Here is a 19,415-nt window from a genome sequence, read left to right on the forward strand (position 1 = left end):
TCTACATGTCAAAAAAGGCTCTCCGTTAACTCTGATCAACAGAACCCCAAGATTTGTCCCAGCCAATCACAAAATACAAAGCTATGCCCAGATACAAACCAAAACATCCGACTAATCAGCAGGGGCTAGAATCTCTCAAAATTCAGAAAATTGTTTAAAAAAAAAGTAAGAGTGGAACAACGTTTCTTGATAGCCTCCTGCAGGGTAGGTTCAGGGTAGGAGAATTATTTCATTGAGTGCCCTGTGGAGGGTTTAAGCAGTTCATTAACAAATCTAATCTGGCTCAGTACAATCAGAAAATTAGTGTCTGGCGACTCGAGACAACCCCGTGGTTCAAATAAGCTCCTGAATTCACCTGTTTTAATCCAGTGTAATAAAGGCTGGCACAGTAAATGAGAGCGACATCTGCAGAGTTTCTTTTGGTATGCAAGCAATGACAACCTGAGTTAATTTGACCACTCAAAGCAGTCTGAAATATAATTACAAGAGATCTCAGACGAATATAAATGAGGCCATTGACAAATAAATACCTTTGTTGATAGTTACAGCTGAAGAAAAATTTAATCTAAGCTTGATATAACTTTTGACAGTAAAAGTTGAGGACAGGTGTATCTTTATAATAGCAGCTCCTGTTTTTAAACTGTATTTTTCATCCATTTACACAAATGTTTTTACATTATATGAATAATTTATTCCATGTAACCATTTTACAGGTAATCTTAAGGCAAGATAACATCTGGAATAAAAAATACAGATTTCAAATGCACATGTTTCCTTTCTTTTATGCTAAAATACCTCTCCGAAATTGTGATAAGAGACTTTATATAAATACCATCTTTGGCAGTTATGAAAAAAAACTTAAAAATACAAATTGAATTGTTGATAATAAAAGAGAACAGGAGATACAATTTTGAAGCCACGCAATACATAATAGTACTTATTGCTATTCAAATGTGTCTAACTGTTGGTAAAAAAAATCTTTTGAAACCCAAACGTACAACTCCAGTTGTATCTCCAAGATGAATGGGGGCTAGATTTTCTCCTAATTATGGCCAATTACCAAAATTAATCACCCGATATTTATTCGGGTTAAGATTGGAGCCTCCCTTGATGTGGGCGTATTATCAGCTCATTCTGCCGTGATGGATCACTAGCTTCTGAATCACAATTCCTATTAAAATGTTGACAATGAGGGGGAGGGGTGCTCCACGGTCAGTGGTTATTGTGTCGGAGGAACATCGTTTCGGGCTTCTTCTGATAGGTCATCTGGAAAGCTAGATTAGTCGGGGCTTTTTTTTTTGTTAACTCTCCAGTAGTTGCACTATTTCGAGTTTTTCACACCTCTTGGCCACATCCAGGGCGCTGGACCCAGACGAGTCCAGCAGAGATTTGTCCGCTCCGTTCAGCAGCAGAGTCTTCACGATTGGCACGCACCCGTGCTGAATGGCCACGTGCAAAGGCGCCGCCTTTCCGAAGCTCAGTGCATTGACATCAGCGTGATGCGCTATCAGGTGTAGCACGCACTGGAAACTGACACTGTTACACGCAAAGTGCAGAGGGGACCAGCCCTTGCTGGCCTCTGTCGCGTTTGGGTCGGCTGCGGCCTCCAGGAGCACCGACGTGACTTCCGGCTCGCTCTGGTGGCAGGCAAGGTGAAGAGGCGTCCATCCATTCTCACTCTTGGCGTTTGTGCTTCCGCCATTACACACCAGCTGCACCACAATAGCTTCGTTCCCCTTGAGGGCAGCCAGGTGCATGGGTGTCCAGGCTTGGAGGGTCGTGCAGTCTGGGTTGGCCCCATTGGATAACAGCTGCCTGCATATACCTGTGTGCCCCTTCAAGGCTGCCAAGTGAAGCGGGTTGTACCCCTGGCTGTTTGCACTGTCTGTTGCCACTCCGCTCTTCAGCAACTGTCTGACAACTCTGTTGTGACCTTCCTCGGCCGACAGGTGAAGAGGTGTGGACAGAGACCCGTCAGTTGCGTTTGGGTCGGCTCCCTGAGACAGGAGAAGTTTGGCGATGCTCAAATGCCCGTAGGCGGATGCCATGTGCAGCGGAGTCCTCCCGTGTCCCTCACGCTCTCCAACAGCTTCCTCTGACATCCTTGAGAGGAGCAGACGCACCACTGGTTCATGGCCGTTCTGGCAGGCCAGGTGGAGAGGCATCCATCCGGCTCTCTCCCGAGCGTCCACCACAGCCCCTTTGTCCAACAGGAGCCTGACGGTCCTGTCGTCGCCATTCTGGGCTGCGAAGTGGAGCGCGGTCCATTGATCCTCGTCGCCATGGCCGACAACCGCGCCATGTTCCAGCAACAAAGAGATTATGTCATGAAGCCTGTTGAAAAGAGGCTTCATTCAAATGTTAATCTCAATGTGCTGAGACTCAAAATCAGCATGAGGTTGGTGGGCAACCAGAAGAGACTCCAGGCTGCCAGGTAACCCATGACAACTATCGTCTAGGGTCTTTTGTGCATTAATTAATTCATACATTATACAAATGTGGAGTGGTATCAAGCCATTAGAAATCTCTGTAAAAAAGTGAATAAGCATACAATTTTTCCCATATCCTCAACCTGCCCGTTAAAGAAAAGACGGCGCTAATACCTGTGTAAAACGGCGACAATGAGCGGTGTGTAACCTTGAGCGGTGGTGGCGTTGATGTCAGCGCCCAGGTTTAGGACGTGCTCCACGCTGGCCGCATCCTTGCTGGTTACAGTGTAGTGGAGGAGGCTGTTTTTACCGGTGTACACCGTGTGGACGTGCTCTTGTTTCAGAGACTGTCGGAAACTACCAAAGTCTTTCCTGGACAGGAAAGAGAGAATATTGTCCTTTTCCAGCTTTTCATCTGCGGAGTGAAGTGGAAATGCAGAAATAAGTTTAAAACTGACTTTGCACATGATTCAATTAAATTTTGATTCAAATTTCACTCATTTATCAGCCATTTTCCTCAGTGCGTCAGAGAATATGGAAGTGTATAATTAATTTGTTTGAGATTTCTTTAAGATGAGAACAATAGAATGAGATTACCAGAGAGTGGGTCCAGTATCTCTGACAAAGAGATCTACAACGTAACAAAACATAAACAACATCAGATTAAATCTCACACAAAGCATGAAGAAGAATGTCCCAAATCCCCAAGATTGCATGTAGATTTTGTAGTGAGCACATTTTTCTGCTTATTACGATTGAGCTAAATTGCAATGGTGACATTTGAGACTGCAAAGGTTAATGGTTGCCTTCGCTGTGATATTCTAATGATGTGACCGAGAGCTCTCTTTCTCTGTTCTGAACACACTTGCTATTTGTAACTCAGAAATGATCTGATTTTATAAACAATGAGATGAGGGGGCGTCTTTTTTCTTTTCTTTTAGCATATGGGCTCGATTACCCCGAGTCTCCTCTTAGATTTACTCAGTCCAAACTTCTAGATACATTTTGCAGTGCAAAATTCTCTGGATTCCCCATGCACCTTTTATAGCACAGTTCTTCATAACAGCCCATAATCTGAACTCGATTGAACTGCATATGGCGGGCATAAAGAATGTATGCTTTTAATCAGAACTAACCTGGTTTATCGGGGAATCTAGCCAGGGGTAATTTGATCTCTGTCTCTCCTCACCAGACATGTGGCACTGGATCGATCCTGGGATTTTCAGGACTTCACACAAAGACTCTGTTGTCTTCACAATGTCTGCCAATAAAGTGCATATCAGAGGTAGCAATGAGATCAAATAGGTTCTATAAATCTTGCATAGGGATTATTTTTTTACATTGATCCAATTACAGATTGTGTTTATATCAGTATGGTTCCTTTCTGATCATCTTTACTATTCAAAGTCCTTACAGTACCCATCAGTAGTTAAGGAATTATTTGCCTTTTGCATGGTTAGCACCATTTTCCAACCCATTTTCTGAGCCTTTTCCTTATCTGCACCTGAGAATTGGGGCCTCTTCCTGGGCTCCTGGTCCCAGCATTGCTTCATCATGCAGATAATCCGATCACACTCATTGGGTCTCCATTCAGGTATGATTTCCAAACATGGCCGCCTCCCCTGTGACACCTGCAGCAGCACTGTGGTCATGCTCCACCCTGGAATGGTGTCACGACACCGTGTTATAAAAAATTAATTGAATGTTAGTGGTGCAAACAGTAAAAAAAATGTTCAACCCTTTAAAACCTGAGCTTGTTAGCATGATTATGCTAATATCCTGGTGCAGATATTGTGTAGGTAACCTGGAATACGAAATGCCTCATTGCACTCTGGGCTGGTCAAAAACAATTACAGTAAACAACCGCAGTGCATTTTCACCAGCAGCAGACGGACCTAGGAGATAGCATCATGGCTAATCTCCTCCAGCTCTAGCCGAGCCGGTGACTCTCAGCCAAAACGGGGGAGAGAATGAACTTCAGGGCAATCATAAGATGAAAAGAGATGTTTGATATTAAAACACAGCATATTGCATTCAGTCTGTGTGAAGCAGACACATTTGGTTTTATATTGTTTTATGTTGTTTGGCATTTTTATTGCTTTTTTTCACGTGTGCTGAAGCTTTTCTTTGGCTACAATATATGTCTTTTCTTAGTTGCATAGCACTTGGAGGTCAGACCACTGCGTGTAAGACTGTGCTGGATTTTATATGTTCACAACAAGGTGGATTATCTGAGCAAGAGGAAGAAAAACACAGATTAGGAAAAGAGCTAGTGTTTTCCTTCTGTGATTGGTCACTGGGCGGCTTCTGTAACCTGCTCACCATCCTAGACTCCTAATCAGCCGGCTACAGGTGACTAACTCTCAGTTGTTTTTATTTTAATCACAAACAGCTGGATCCGTTCATAATATAATTTAAGGTACAGCTAAGAGCCAGCAGGTAAATTTGACAATTTTTACCAATCAAACATTCCAATCAGCCATTTTTAATGCACGGTGTCCAATTTTTTTAATGCAACTCAGTACAAGTGGGATTTGTAAAAAAAAAAACATCATCACTGTTTGGACTAAATGTATTATAGGTATAACCAATACAATAAAAATAAATCATAAAGTAATTTCTGCTTTTGCTTTTATTCCTGAATTGCCTGGTCCCATGTCCCGACTTTCTATCTGCTTTCATTCACTTTACATTATTTTGATATGGTTTATTGAAATATTTGCACAGCCCCCTGCAAATCAAAATGAAAGACTCACCTGCGTAGGGCTTCTGTTGCGTTAGAATCTCCCAAATTATGATTCCGAAACTGTAAGAGATAAACGCTGAGGCATTTCTATGTCTGTTAAATTCATTTTCTTCACTTTTATGTGCAGGCTGTCATTAAAATATATGTTTGTGCATGAAAGTGAGGCAATTTCGTAAGAAAAGGTCCCTGACATTTCACCTGTAAACATCAGAGGCAGTTCCTGGAGGATCAGAGCTCTGCGTAAAGGTCTCCGGAGGAATATAACTTATGTTTCCCCGAGCTGTCAGGCTCTCCATGAATAATGTCTTGCTCATGCCCTCCTCCCAGTGGATCAGAGCGAAATCTGAAATCTTAGTTCAAAGCCAAGGAGACCATTCGTCAAACACCTCTTTGGACGGTCAAAGCAGCTTCGGCTCGGTTCCCCCTCACCTTTGCGTGGAGATGGTCGTCCAAGAGGATGTTGGATGTCTTGAGGTTGAGGTGCAGGATTGGGGGGTTCATGCTGTGGAGGAAGTTCACGCCCATCGAGATCTCGTGAACCATCTGGAACTTTTTTGGCCACATCAGCGTGTGGCTGGCCAGGAGGTTGTTCAGCGATCCATTGCTCATATGCTCCATCACCACGGCGGTGGCCTCACTGCACACTCCATAGATAGCCACAATGTACTTAAATTTGACTTTGGCTATTTTGGACACTTCATTAATTATTTTCCTGGGTGGGAGAAAGGTATTTTAAACTTTAAGAACATGAAATAATACAGAAATTTAGCATAAACATCAAATAGCAGTATTGCCCCAACCTGTAAGAGCTTTTGGAGCACACAGGCGGGTGAAAGCATTTGAGGACACATTTTTCCTGCCAGGCTTTGAGCTTGACCTCGTACACATGACTAAACCTGCATTCAGCCATCTTCGTCCAATCCGCCTCGAATTCATCCTTGGCGAAGTTCCCGAAATGCCCGGGAAAGCCGTCTGTAAAATCCATATGTACACACGGCTCCGCTTTGGCCCGCACGTAGGGCCTAATCCCGCGGATACACAAGGGGGGTTATCCTCCCGGTCCGCATTGATCAGCAGACTCTCAAGATCTTGTTTCTCATAAAGAAGTGTAGGAAGTGGTGGAGTAGGGATCCTATTGGAAGGAGTCGCGCTCCGCGCTGATCTGTGGGAGGAGAAGAGGTGCAGAACTTGTTTGCACTAACAATGTTGCAAAGCCGGTTTAAGACACACACTCGTGCTCTGAGACAACACTTGGTTCAGCTCCAGTAACCTTCCAGTAACAATGAAATGCTTCTAGAATATCACCTGCATGCGAAACATCTGAGAAAATAGACTTTGTTTGCCTCAAAGACATGATTTAGTTTTATAATGTTTATTAAAATGGTGGCACATCAAATGTCAGATGAGGTGAACTCTGAGTTCTGATTTTGGTGTTAGTTTAGCTGATATTAAGAGTTGCTGAGGGAAATAAGGTCACATTTCTACTGTTTAGTACAACCTTTTCCATTTTTCCATCCGTTCACTGTCATTTCAACAGTTATTTGCGCTCTAATGATCCCTGACCTTTTTTCCCATTCCTTTATTTTCTCTTTTCCTGTTTTTCTTTTGCTTTCACAAGTGCTGGTACATGCAAAACATTCACAGTTGGGGCTGTGGAACATTTCATCTCAATGTTGAGTCTCTTCTAAATTTGCGACTTGGAGCGTAGCAGAGCCCTGACATTCTCAATGGTTTATATTTTCTATTATCTTTCTTAACAACTATTGATTTCTAATACTGGGAGGTGCTCTATCAGCCATCCATCCAGCCTTCCATTTTTCAGATCGTAAATGTGACAATTACTTCTCTTCCTGGTGATGTGATGTTTGAATTACATCTTTTGCTTCCACAGATGGCCCGTGACAGGAAATTAGCCCAATAAGCTCATGCAAGAGAATAGGTTTCTAAAGTTATTCTCCTCACCGCCTCTTCCTCCCTCTGGTATTCTGTTTCCAGCCCAGCACCCCTCCTAACATACATACCTTACATACATATACAGTGAGCGCCTACGTTTGGGTTCCTGCAGTCAGCACACGCATTTGCACCACAAATTCTGGTGGATCTCCACACTCACAGCTGCGGGTCTCTTATTAAGCCCTTCTCACTGTACCCAGATGTAAATTCCAGTCAGTCAAGTTTTCAACGCGCCTCTCCTGAGACGTTCTTTTCTTCTCCTCCCTGCAGTCGTTCACTGAAAAGAGACAATTAATCGTTCAGTCAATTACCCACTTCAGACCTTAAACACCATTAAACTGCAGCTCTGGTTAAATGGAAAATGTTTCCAAACACCCCATAATCAAATCTGAACTTTATAAGTTTGCAGCATTTTCATAAGCCATGGATCAATTATCCTGCTGTGCAAACGTAGTCCCCCTTTTTTTTTCTTTTTTTTTGTTACAGCATTCTCCCATATGACAGCCCCCATTTAAACCTCGGCCTGCCTGTGTGGGGGCTGGTAATAAATGGATTTATTTTACTTACAGCTATAGTTTCATGCATCGCTAAATCAGATTTTTGGATTGATGTACTGGCGAAAATCAACCGCTCGTGATCAGATTCCCAATAGTCCACCTGAGGGGGAGAAGTCTGTCTTCATTTAGGGAGCCCCGTCTTGTGGCTAAGCCCAGCACATTAGCAAGCTCCACCACGCTAAATAAGCTGACTGGTTGGAGCCGATTGCTTTTCCATTGCCCCTCATGTCCTCTAATAACTAACAAGCTTAACTCCGCTGTCTCGGATCCATATTCTGGGAGCACTGAGAGCCACAAATCAAACCGGGTACAAAGTCAGAGGGGCGATCTTATTTTCTGTAGGAGCTGCAGGAGGATGGAAGCTGTGGGACTCTAATTGGCTCCCATGTATTTCTCAAGAGCTTCAATTGTTTTATATTCTATGAGATGTCCTTGGCATTATAATGTAATATTCTTTGTTGTCACTTTATTTCACCTGGATGCATTTTTATCCAGCATCGTTCCTAGGAAGTTCTGTTCATTTATTAAATTGAGAAATTATCTTCTCCTCCGTGAACCATCACCTTATCGTGGTGGAGGAGTTTGTGTACCCTAATGAGCCTGGGAGCTATGCTGTCCGGGGCAGTTTGCCCCAGGTAGGGTCTCCAAAGGCAGATTGGTCCTAGGTGAAGGGTCAGACAAAGAATGGTTCAAAACCCATCTTGTCTGGGGTTAGGCCCTGGGATTCTGGAAAGCGCCTTGAAACAATTTTGATTGTATAAGACGCTATATAAATAAAGATTGATTTGATGGAACATCTAAAAGGGAAGCCACGTACCCGGCCCGGAGGGTTACCGGGGCCCCACCCTGGAGCCAGGCCTGGGGCTGGGGCTCGATGGCGAGCGCCTGGTGGCTGGGCCTACGTCCATGGGGCCTGGCCGGGCCCAACCCGAACCAGCTATGTGGACACTCCCGTCTCCAGTGGACCCACCACCCGCCACATTGGGTGGCAGACCGAGGCGGGGGCCTTGGCGGTCCGATCCTCGGTTATGGAAATTGGCTTTTGGAACATGGAACGTCACCTCACTGGCGGGGAAAGAGCTGGAGCTTGTGGGGGAGGTTGAGCGTTACCGACTAGATACGGTCGGCCTCACCTCCACACATAGCGTTGGCTCAGGAACCCAAGTCTTTGAGGTGGGTTGGACACTCTTCTACGCTGGAGTTGCTCAGGGTGAGAGACGGAGAGCGGGGGTGGGCTTTTTGCTTGCCCCCAAACTCTCTAGTTCAACGTTGGGGTTCTCGCAGTCGAGCGAAAGCGTTCAAATCAAATCAAATCAAATCAAATCAATCTTTATTTATATAGCGTCTTATACGATCAAAATTGTTTCAAGGCGCTTTCCAGAATCCCAGGGCCTAACACCAGACAAGCAACAGTGGCAAGGAAAAACATCAGGGGCAGTGCCCTTGGACTGGCAGACCGGGGTGGTGGTCCCTATTTTTAAGAGTGGGGACCAGAGGGTGTGTTCCAACTATAGGGGGATCACACTCCTCAGCCTCCCTGGGAAAGTCTATGCCAGGGTGCTGGAAAAGAGGATTAGACTGATAGTCGAACCTCTGATCAAGGAGGAACAATGCGGGTTTCGCCCCGGTCGTAGAACCACGGATCACCTCTTTACCCTTGCTGGGGTGGTTGAGGGGAGTTATGAGTTTGCCCAATCAGTCCACATGTGTTTTGTGGACTTGGAAAAGGCTTATGAGGGGTGCTCCGGGAATATGGGGTGGAAGGTCCCTTGATAAGGGCCGTCCAGTCCCTGTACCAAAGTAGCAGGAGTTTGGTCCGGATAGCCGGTTGTAAGTCGGACTCGTTCCCAGTGAGGGTTGGACTCTGCCAGGGCTGCCCTTTGTCACCGGTTCTGTCCATAACTTTTATGGGGCAACATAACCGCAACAATTTTTTTCTGCATTACAGCCAATTTCAATGCCGGTTTACCGTCTTGATCAATTCCAAATGTCCACACAAACAGAATCGATTTGCCTTCAGCCCAAAAAATTGATCAGAGCAAAATTTGGTTGATGTGCGGCCGAGGATAACGGCCCGCTCGTGCTTAAGTGCGAGATCGGACCATGACAGCTGTGTCACCTGTGAACGGAGGTGCGAATTGGATTGCTCGACATTGTCTTGTCTGGCAGCGGCCACCTCTGCTCCGTTGATAATACGATTGACTGCTCCCCTGTCTGTCCGCTAATGTAATTGTCTGCAGCTATTTTGGTGAGGATGTGATCAACATAATTGGCAGAGGTTCCTCCCTGGTCACGCCAGAATCAAGTCACCTCCTGGGTCCATCTCCTCCTCCTCCTCCTCCTCCTTACAGCTAAGCGCTTGTCCAGCCACAGTAAATAACCAGAGGGATGAAAACAAACCATGGCTGATTTTAATGGGTCCTAATATCTCAAAATGTGAGATGACCCAGAGGCCAGACTCGGGGCTCACCGATCTCATGTTGTGATCTTGTGTTTCAAAATGTATTTTAAAAGCCAGGTACAGTTTAAATGAATTATGCCCCATATCTGTGCTCAAAGAGCCATTTCCATGCAGCGTAACGCCATATGGTCATCTCTCATTTCCTGTCCCGTGCACTGTTATCTCAGATTGATCATTTTTGTTTTACGGCCCAGAAAATAATTACCTGCCTCTGTCGGGAAAAGCGACCACAGGGTGCGCGGCTCCCAAGAAGGGCAGCGACGGCATCAGCATCCTCTGCGGATACAAAGGGGTTCCTCTTCTGCAGGCCGATAAAACGCGCCGCTACATGGCAGGCGCGTGTGACAAATGGGCACAGGACATAGCAGGTAATTTAATTTTTTAAAAGAAGAAATGTGTTTATCATCGCTGTAGGAACAACACACAGGAATAGTATCTGGAATCACTGTAGCCTGCTGATAAATGTGTTCAGAGACAGTTTTTCAGCAGCAACATTCACAGTTTTTAACTGGAGAAGCTAGAAACGATGAGGACGTATTTGGGAACTGGAGTCATTTTTGTTTGGAATGTTTTGAGGATTGAGACTTGTTTTGGAGGTTAAGGTTAGCCCTTTAACGACTGAAGGTTCCAATTAGGGTTAAATAACTGTCGGGAACTTGTCTTTCTCTTAAACAGGAGTGTTTTCTGAACCTTCTGAAAAATTGTTGAGTTTTGATTTGTAGACGTTTTGCAATATTTTTGCGTCTTTATTGCTTCGTTTGTTCAATTTAAAACACAGTGGTATAAATTAGAATGTAGCGCTCCCAAGTGCTCATGTATTAAATACGCCCATAAATAAAATATTATTTATTTCCTATGTTGAAATTATTCTTGTTAAATAAAGCGTATACCTTTGTAGGGTGTTTTCTTATGGTTTAGACAATAACTAGTTAAACCGGACAGTGTGTGTGACTTCACAAGTGGGCCATAACAATGTGTCAGTCATTGAGCATCTAAACAGAAAGTGTCTGGGGCAGCCACCATGTTAAAGGTCCGTCAAAGTAGCTACAGCTTTTAATTTAGGACCAGAAGCTAAAGATTTAGCAGAGACAATGAATTGGAATGCACAAATTCTAGGTGTCAAAGACATCAGGAGAGTTTACATCTTATAAAAAAAATGAACACCCACACCATCATTCTCATGCTGAGAAGCACTTCCCCACATATAAGCCCCTTTTCCACTCATGTTTTCAAGGAACTTTTAGTCCTAGGAATTTATGAACCTGAAAAAATCAAATCTGATAGCAATAGCAAAGTGAGGATTTTCTTGCAAAGTGTGGCCATTTTGACTGATCCCCATAACTTTAAGAGACCGGTTGAGGGTTAGGACTTGGTTTTAGGTCTGGGTTAGGGTCAGAGGGTTCCTTGGGATGGTCTGGGTATCACCTGGAGCTGGTTATTGTATTATGTCGATGAAAGTCCCCACAAAAATAGAAAATTGAGGATTTGTGTGTGTGCACGAGTGCGTATTTGGGATGCAATGCACCAATTATCATTTAAGGAGATAGAAAAAGAGAAAATCACGTGTGTGAGATATGTGGCAGCGCCCTAATGGAGCCGTACATATCAAACAAACTCCCGTGACACTGAAGAAGCAGCAGCGCAGCTTTTGTTTCTCTTTCATCCTTGTCCTCTGTTGTGCGTTTGTCAGCCTCATTCCCACCACAGCAGGAAGCAGCGGTCAGCTCCCGTCCCTTTGATCACCCCATGAATGTTATTCACAAAAAGTACATTCAGGAAAGACGAAACAAACGCATAGCGCCTCCACCTGACCTTTGCGAAGCGGCCTAACGTGGCAGATATCTCCGGCTGGGTCTCTGCTGCCTGCCTCCATCTCTCTTGCTCTCAGGCAGTGTCATCACTGTGGAAGTTTATTTTAATCACAAACCTCTTATCTCTGAACGCCCCAACCCACCAACCCCCTCGGAGTTTTATCAACCAGACACTCATTCACCCTCTCAATCACCTCATCCTCAGTTCATCACTCGCCTTCATCCCCCAAGCCTCTTTACACGGCTCCGCTGGCTGCTCATCGCTCTGTGTTTCCACCGTGTCACAGCCTGTGTCACTAAATTTAAATCCCTCACTTGCTCACTCTGGCTTTCATTGCACCCTCCGCCACCTCTGCCTCTCACAGCCAGAGCTGACTCCTCAGTCTGGGACTCTGGTAAGTACGCCGCTGAGTAATTAATCATTTGGAAGAGACTGATGGGGAGGCAGGCTCTGGATGACAGAGCGATGGGCAGCATGATGCCCACTGCTAGCCTGAGATTCACAGAGGAACCTCTGCAGAATCGCTACAAAGCAAAAAAACTCAGAGCAAAAACAGCAGTCAGGAGTCATCGAATTCACATTAATCACTGCAAATAAGGTCAAACCAGGCGGGAAACCAGCTGCAGCTATCAATAATGTGAGTTAAATCCAGCTAAAAAGAGAAAATATCCCAGATAAAGTTCAATTTTTGATGTCAGGTTTTTTTTTTTGCTTTTTCACTCAAGGGTGAATTCTGCCATTTTCCCAGGAAAAATGCTGTTTAACTGGTTTATGCGACATCTGTGTCTGGCACAGTTTCAGCTCTTCTTGCCTTGAAGGAATACAGCACCTTCTTAGAAGTGTAATCACTCAGTCAACACCCAGCCTATTTATACGTTGACAGGGTTTTGATGTGGCGCCATCTGCCGCTGCCGTGTCACCGCGGCGATAAAGAGCTCAAGGAGTTAAAAAGCTCGACAAAATTTCCCAGATCCCAATTGAATCAGACGTGCTGGAACGGGTTCAGTTCATAGAAGGCCGCACCTCCCAGCACCCGGGACTCTGAGGAGCCACCGCCGGCGTGATGAGGCCTCCGCGGTTGGTGTTTTTTTTTTTTTTTCCGTGGCACATGCACGGATGATCAAACAAAACTGGATCTGGGGAATTTTAGGGAGCCGGCTCTTGTGATCTAGCGGAAAATATTCTCCATCGGGTAATGATTTCTACCTGATCAGGGTAGAATCTGTTTGACTGTCGCTGAAAACGGCGGGAACTTTAGCAACAATGTCTGCAAAATTAGAACAATAGCAACTGTTTTATAATGTTGTCTGTTGTTTTATATGCCAGGGACATAAGGAGGAAGAGGTAGAGGATGATGGGGGGGGGGGGGGGGGGGGGGGGGGGGTTGCTGTTTTTATACCTTTACATAAAATTATGAACATTGAGGGAGGGGTGTTGGTAAACTGCCCTCAACTGACTCTCCGAGCATTTAGGAGTTTAGTGCCTTGCTCGAGAACACTTCTGAACCGGGACTTGAACAAGAAACCCAGCCCAGTTTTGGGTACACACCCATGCTCCACACAGCTAATGTCAGGTTTCAGCTCACCAGGCTCACCTGCAAGGTATTTATCATATATGATCATAAAAAAAAAAATAAAAATCGAATTCAGGGAGCTCGTGTGCACGTCTAACATGTCATTTCAAATGTCATATCTTAACCCTCAAACAGTCCAGCAAAAATGGCCCCGCTCTGTAAACATGTCCTCACTTTACTAGTGGAATGAGTATTTCAATACCATGTGGCAAATACAAGGACACACACACACACACACATTATATAGATGCGCAGATAAAAAACAATGTGAATCCTCTGGTTCACTGATGTCAGCTTGATATCAAGTGAAAACCTTGAGGGGGGAAGGTCAAACCGCCTCGGTTATCTCACACACTCACTGATTTCCTTTGGCATCGCTTACACAAATGGCTGCTTTCATAACAGCCATATTTAGCGCAGTAGTCTTTTTGATGTGAGAGGCCTCCACGAACACTGGATGTAATCCCTACAAATGGCGTGACACGTACTGTTGCCCACTCGTGCGCACTTATGGACAGGGAGATTTAGCAGGTTGTCATGTATGATGTGCACAATCCAAGGACAAGGATCACGCTGGCAATATAGCCAGAAAATGTGGCGTATATACGCATGTATCTGGATGGATAGACGTTCCCACTTGGCAATTTCGCATGGGGCACTACACAGTTGTTGCAATCCCAGCAGAGGTCAGGAGGGTTTACACCGGAGGTGAATGAAGTGTCTCCTTCTGCGTCAAGGATACATGATGGAAATGATTATTCAACAGCGACGCGTGCCATCCTGGAAATGAGACGAGGCAAGGTGACATGATAAAGGTGACATCATGAAACGTACCTAACAATACACAGGTCCTGCTTTTTTTTTTTTTTTTTTTTTTGCTGCTACCCCGCACAGAGTACACGTAGCCATCTCCATTTGTCCCAGCTGTGTACTTCCAAAAGGCCATGCAACTCATCTATAATAGTGATTATACTTTGTGAAATGAAACAAAAAGAAGGGTTAGGTTCCACCAACATTATCTATTCATGCACTACGCATGGTTCAAGCCACTCTAATGAAATGACTGCCAAATGATTTTTCTATACTTTAAAATAAAGTTTGCAATAATAAATCCATCACACAACAGTGAGTCTGTCCTCCAAAGAACCTCCAGCGGCACTTAGAATTAGGCGCCACCTAGCGGCCATGCGCCTCATGACATTTCTAGACCGATAACAGCTCCACGTTTGGAAAGCAGCAGTTAGCAATTAAGGTGCACATCTGTACCTGCAATAACTCTAACTGTGACCAGTAGAGGTTGGTGAGATGTCTCTGCTCTCTTCTCCTGGGTGTATTGGGCAATTGTGGATAAAAATCAATAAAAATGTCCATCTGTGAACCATCCCAGTGTGAAAGGCTGATAGAAAACATGACCTTTAACCCACCTTTGGCTTTAGAGTAGGTTCAAGTAATTCACAATGAAATGTAATGTCCTTAACAGCGTATCAGTTAAGGAATTAAAAAGCTAAAAGAACGTAATAATAACCTGGAAATGACTGCTCAGTTATAATCTGTTATTTTGATTCTCAACAGAGAAGAGTCCAGCTGCTACAGTAGCTGCACCCCCCCCCCCCGCCCCCCCCCCCCCCCCCCCCTTCCCCAACAGCTCCTCGTGCTCTCGGTTCCAGAGGGTGGAGAACGGAGGTGGTCTGAGGCGTTGACAGTCGGTGCCATGGCTGACTGTTCTCTATCAGGACTGTCTGTCACCTTAAACATTTTAATGAATTTGTGTTGTTTTGTGGTGGGGGGGTGGAATCAATTTCACCTGATCTATTTTTTTTTTAGCTGTCTGGCCTGATTCACTGTGGCCCAATCCATTACTGCTCGCCATTGGCCTGTTCCCTGTGTGCTACGGAACACACGCTGAACACACCGCAGCTCTCAGGATCATTTGACTCAAGTCTTTTTTAGGTTGGGACCGTGTCTTGTGTTTAGCGGGTCACTGCCTCTTGATGTGCCAAGCGCCTGTTTTTGTGTGTTCACTTTAATGTTATTTTGATAACTTTCAATGATAAAAGCGGCTCCATCACGGAAGACGGAGTGAGACATTTCTGTAAGTATTCTAAATGCGGTATCGGCGATCAGAAAATCAGACGTGGAGCTCGTTATCAGGTGCACGGGCAGCAAGTGAAGCTGCTCCATAAGCGAGTTTTTGCAGGTCAACGCTGTGCTTCAGAGACACCAGGCCTTCTTGACGGGTCCTTTTTTCAGCTATTCTTGTTTTGTTGCAAGCTGCACAGTCACACATGAGGAATCCTCCTGCGCTGCATACAGTCGTTCACAGCATCTGCAGGTTTTAACCACAATATCCTCATAATCCTCATTACTTGGTTGGTGGGCGGGTGGTCCTAGCCTAGGTGCCTAGCCTTCCTTTTCTGAGAGATTATCAGCTAGGGCGAACGCCTCCTGTGGTAATTGCGCGTTCAGCATCGGAACCTACACATCCTGCGTTCTCTCAAAGACTGATCTCGTTATCCTCGTGAGGCTGCAGTTGTGATGTAGCCTGTCATTCCAAATGGCACAAGATTTAGCGCCGACGACGTGCGGAGGGAAAATTGATTGTTTTTTTTCTTTTTCTTCTTTTTTTCTGCTTTAGGGCTCATTGATGCCATTAGAGTCTTTACAGATCTCATCTTATTACCATCAAAAGGCGCACGCCGAGCATCTGTCGTCTCTGACAGATTAAATGAGCGTGGCTGGACCTGAAGCCATGTCAGTGGGGGGAGGACTGGATGAGCTGAGGGGTGGAACGGCCTTGGTGAGGCAACAAGAGCCCCTGGCGGACTAGCCCGCTGATGGCCTTTAAAGTCATTGTACGTTTGCTGCAGTAGTGAAAGGTCCTTAAAAATCTGAGTCAAATGTCTCTACTGACTGACTTCGACAGGAAGAGCAGCATTTACGGCTCTGATCTGGAGCGCTTTAAATTATTGAAACGCTCTGAATAAAGCTCGCAGGCGCCCAGCTGTGCACGGCAACAGCAGAACCATGTGACAATACGCCCCTAAGCCAGTTCTGTGCTGATTCAGCTGCTGCATGGACACGTTTTGGGATTTGGTTCGATAAGTTAGCATCCACGGTTCAACAGACAACTTGACCCGACCGTTGTTGGTAGGTCTGTTTCAGTGGACGGATGTGTTTTGGGGGGAAAGATGTGGTTTTTGATAGCCGAGCAAGCTCAGATTACAGCGTAGTGCTCGGTGGGAACAGGCTGCTGTGTTTTTTAATCTCACTCAATAACCGTGTTTACGTGGACACCGACACTTGAAATAAAGGGCTGATTAGAATAAAAATGTGTCATGTAGATGGGTCCGTTGGAAGATTCTGATCTGATTCGGCTCAATCAGAAAGAAATTGTTCCCTGAGAGGGATCAACAAAGACCAACAGATCAGATGAAACGTGGGAGGATGCCGGAATTAATAGATTTTATTTCAAAGCGCCTTTCAAGACACCCAAGGACACTTTACAGTACAACTATGCAACAGTTAAACACTATTTACAATTTAAAATCATAGGTCAGCTTCACAGTTAAGAGTTCAATAACAGTTGCAATAGCACCAATTACAACAAAAAAAAAGAAAATAGTAGGTGAAACATACATACATACATAAGATCAACAAAGCAACATATAATCATAAACCTAAACAAAGAAAACAATTAAGGGTGGTGCAGTGAGTAAGCCAGACGAAAAAGGTGTGTTTTGAGGTTTGATTTAAATACGGGGAGAGAGTCGATATTTCGAATGTCTGGTGGTAAGGAGTTCCAAAGGTGAGGAGCAGAGCGACTGAAAGCTCTGGCCCCCATGGTCCTGAGGTAGACAGGGGGCACAGTGAGGTTGAGGGAGGAGGAGGATCTGAGGGGGCGTGTTGGAATGGCAATGTGGAGGAGGTCAGACAGGTAAGGAGGGGCAAGTTTATGGATGGCTCTGAAGGTGAGTAGAAGGATTTTGTACTGGATCCGGAAAGTGATGGGAAGCCAGTGGAGTTGTTGTAGGATGGGGGAGATGTGGTGGGAAGATGGGGTTTTGGTGATGATGCGGGCAGCTGAATTATGGACCAGTTGTAGCTTGTGGAGAGATTTTTGAGGGAGACCGAAGAGGAGGGAGTTGCAGTAATCTAAACGTGAGGTGACAAGACTATGGACAAGGATGGAGGTGGTGTTGGGGGAGAGGGAGGGACGAAGTCGATTTATTTGTCGGAGGTGGAAATAGGCGGCCCGAGTAGTATGGCTGATGTGGGATTTAAATGAGAGAGTGCTGTCAAGGATGACGCCCAAACTCATCGAACCATCAGCCAAATTAAAACTTGCTGGAAAAGCTTGAAGGCTAGCTACTACAAAGCAAAAAAATAAACAGAACAGAACATGAAAAACATCTCCATTCTGTCCGTTTTGCACTTCCGTGATGGATTATTGGCAGCACAGGTGAGAGTATAAGTCTTCATTTGTGGTTGTTTTGGGGGAATTAAACAACTCTGCACATGTCAAAATATTGCTATTCTCAATAAAGTAGTGCATGGGGCACATTAGGATTGGATTATTTGATTATTCGATCTATGTAAACACTGGATTCCGGTTTTCCAGTCCCTTGTTTTTCATCTGATTAAGAAAATTCACGCAAGTAAACTACTGACCCCCGACTACTGCAGCAGGACGAGTCTGTCACTCTAACACGACCTTGGCATCCATACCTAATTTTATGGTATTTGCAGTAGGTCCGAGGGGAACAGTTGTCGTCTTCCTGCTCCTGCGTCTTTTGCTCTGTTGTGCTTTGAGTCGCAGCTTTCTCAAAGACTGTTCCTGCTTTTGGGCTTCCTTGTTCTTCCCTCTGGCCTCTATATCTATCTATCTATCTATCTATCTATCTATCTATCTATCTATCTATCTATCTATCTATCTATCTATCTATCTGTCTGTCTGTCTGTCTGTCTGTCTGTCTGTCTGTCTGTCTGTCTGTCTGTCTGTCTGTCTGTCTGTCTGCCTGCCTGCCTGCCTGCCTGCCTGCCTGCCTGCCTGCCTGCCTGCCTGCCTGCCTGCCTGTCCGTCCGTCCGTCCATTAACCCTTGTGTGGTGTTCGGGTCTGAGGGACCCAGCTTGTGTTTTGCACCTGAATGGGTTAAATTTCAAGTTCAAAGAAATGAAAGTCAGTAGTTTTGAAAAACCTTGCTTCACTTGTAAATTTGTTCCCACTCATATCTTGATTTTCTTTATTATGTTTTAAATAATAAGTTATAAATGTGACCTAACAAAGGTAAAGGGCAAGTATTAACCATATATATTGTTTATACTGCTTGTAATTGGGATAAGCTAAGCATCTGTTCATTATTTTAACATAAAAGTGTTTGATTGTGCGGCATTAAAAGCCACAAAATGCAACGGGTCCATCAGACCCACAAACACTGGCGGAGTAACAACAATATGAACATTATGAACATTACAATATGAACACAAGGGTTAACTTTAACTCCCCACTCTTGCTGTTTCCATGTTATTTCCTTCACTTTACACTTTCCCCCCTATTTTTATCTTCAATTCCTCTTTATGTCTATGAGCCATCAGGAGATTTTCAATTACTGACTCTTATAATGAAGTTTTTGCTTTAATAACATTGCTTTGTGCCTCCTCTGGATTGATTTTTTTTATTGACAACCCAACAGGCTGCTCATCGTCACCCTGAGAGGAAGCCAGCACACAGCGGCCCCATCAAATTGAATTTGAGTCTGAAGAAAACAACAGCACGGAGAACAAGTTCACTTGTGGGATTTCGTGTTGTTCCTAACTGGTTTACCTGCTGCCCTCAGGGATCAACAGACTGCTGACAGTGCTGAGCGTCTCCAGAGTGGATCAGAG

General features: G+C 44.8%; 1 protein-coding gene across 1 annotated transcript; it reads right to left on the bottom strand.

Moving 5' to 3' along the window:
• Window positions 1–527: 527 nt before the first annotated feature.
• Window positions 528–6,287, bottom strand: ankk1 (ankyrin repeat and kinase domain containing 1). Its single transcript, XM_011608419.2, has 9 exons — window positions 5,976–6,287; window positions 5,605–5,887; window positions 5,374–5,525; window positions 5,186–5,235; window positions 3,934–4,089; window positions 3,566–3,690; window positions 3,027–3,060; window positions 2,604–2,844; window positions 528–2,334 (listed from the first exon to the last, which is right to left on the bottom strand). Exons 1-9 carry the CDS (start codon window positions 6,158–6,160, stop codon window positions 1,302–1,304), a joined length of 2,259 nt encoding a protein of 752 aa, XP_011606721.2. The 5' UTR covers window positions 6,161–6,287; the 3' UTR covers window positions 528–1,301.
• Window positions 6,288–19,415: the final 13,128 nt, after the last annotated feature.

The sequence above is a fragment of the Takifugu rubripes genome, chromosome 11, assembly GCF_901000725.2.
Source record: "Takifugu rubripes chromosome 11, fTakRub1.2, whole genome shotgun sequence".
Taxonomy (NCBI): domain Eukaryota; kingdom Metazoa; phylum Chordata; class Actinopteri; order Tetraodontiformes; family Tetraodontidae; genus Takifugu; species Takifugu rubripes.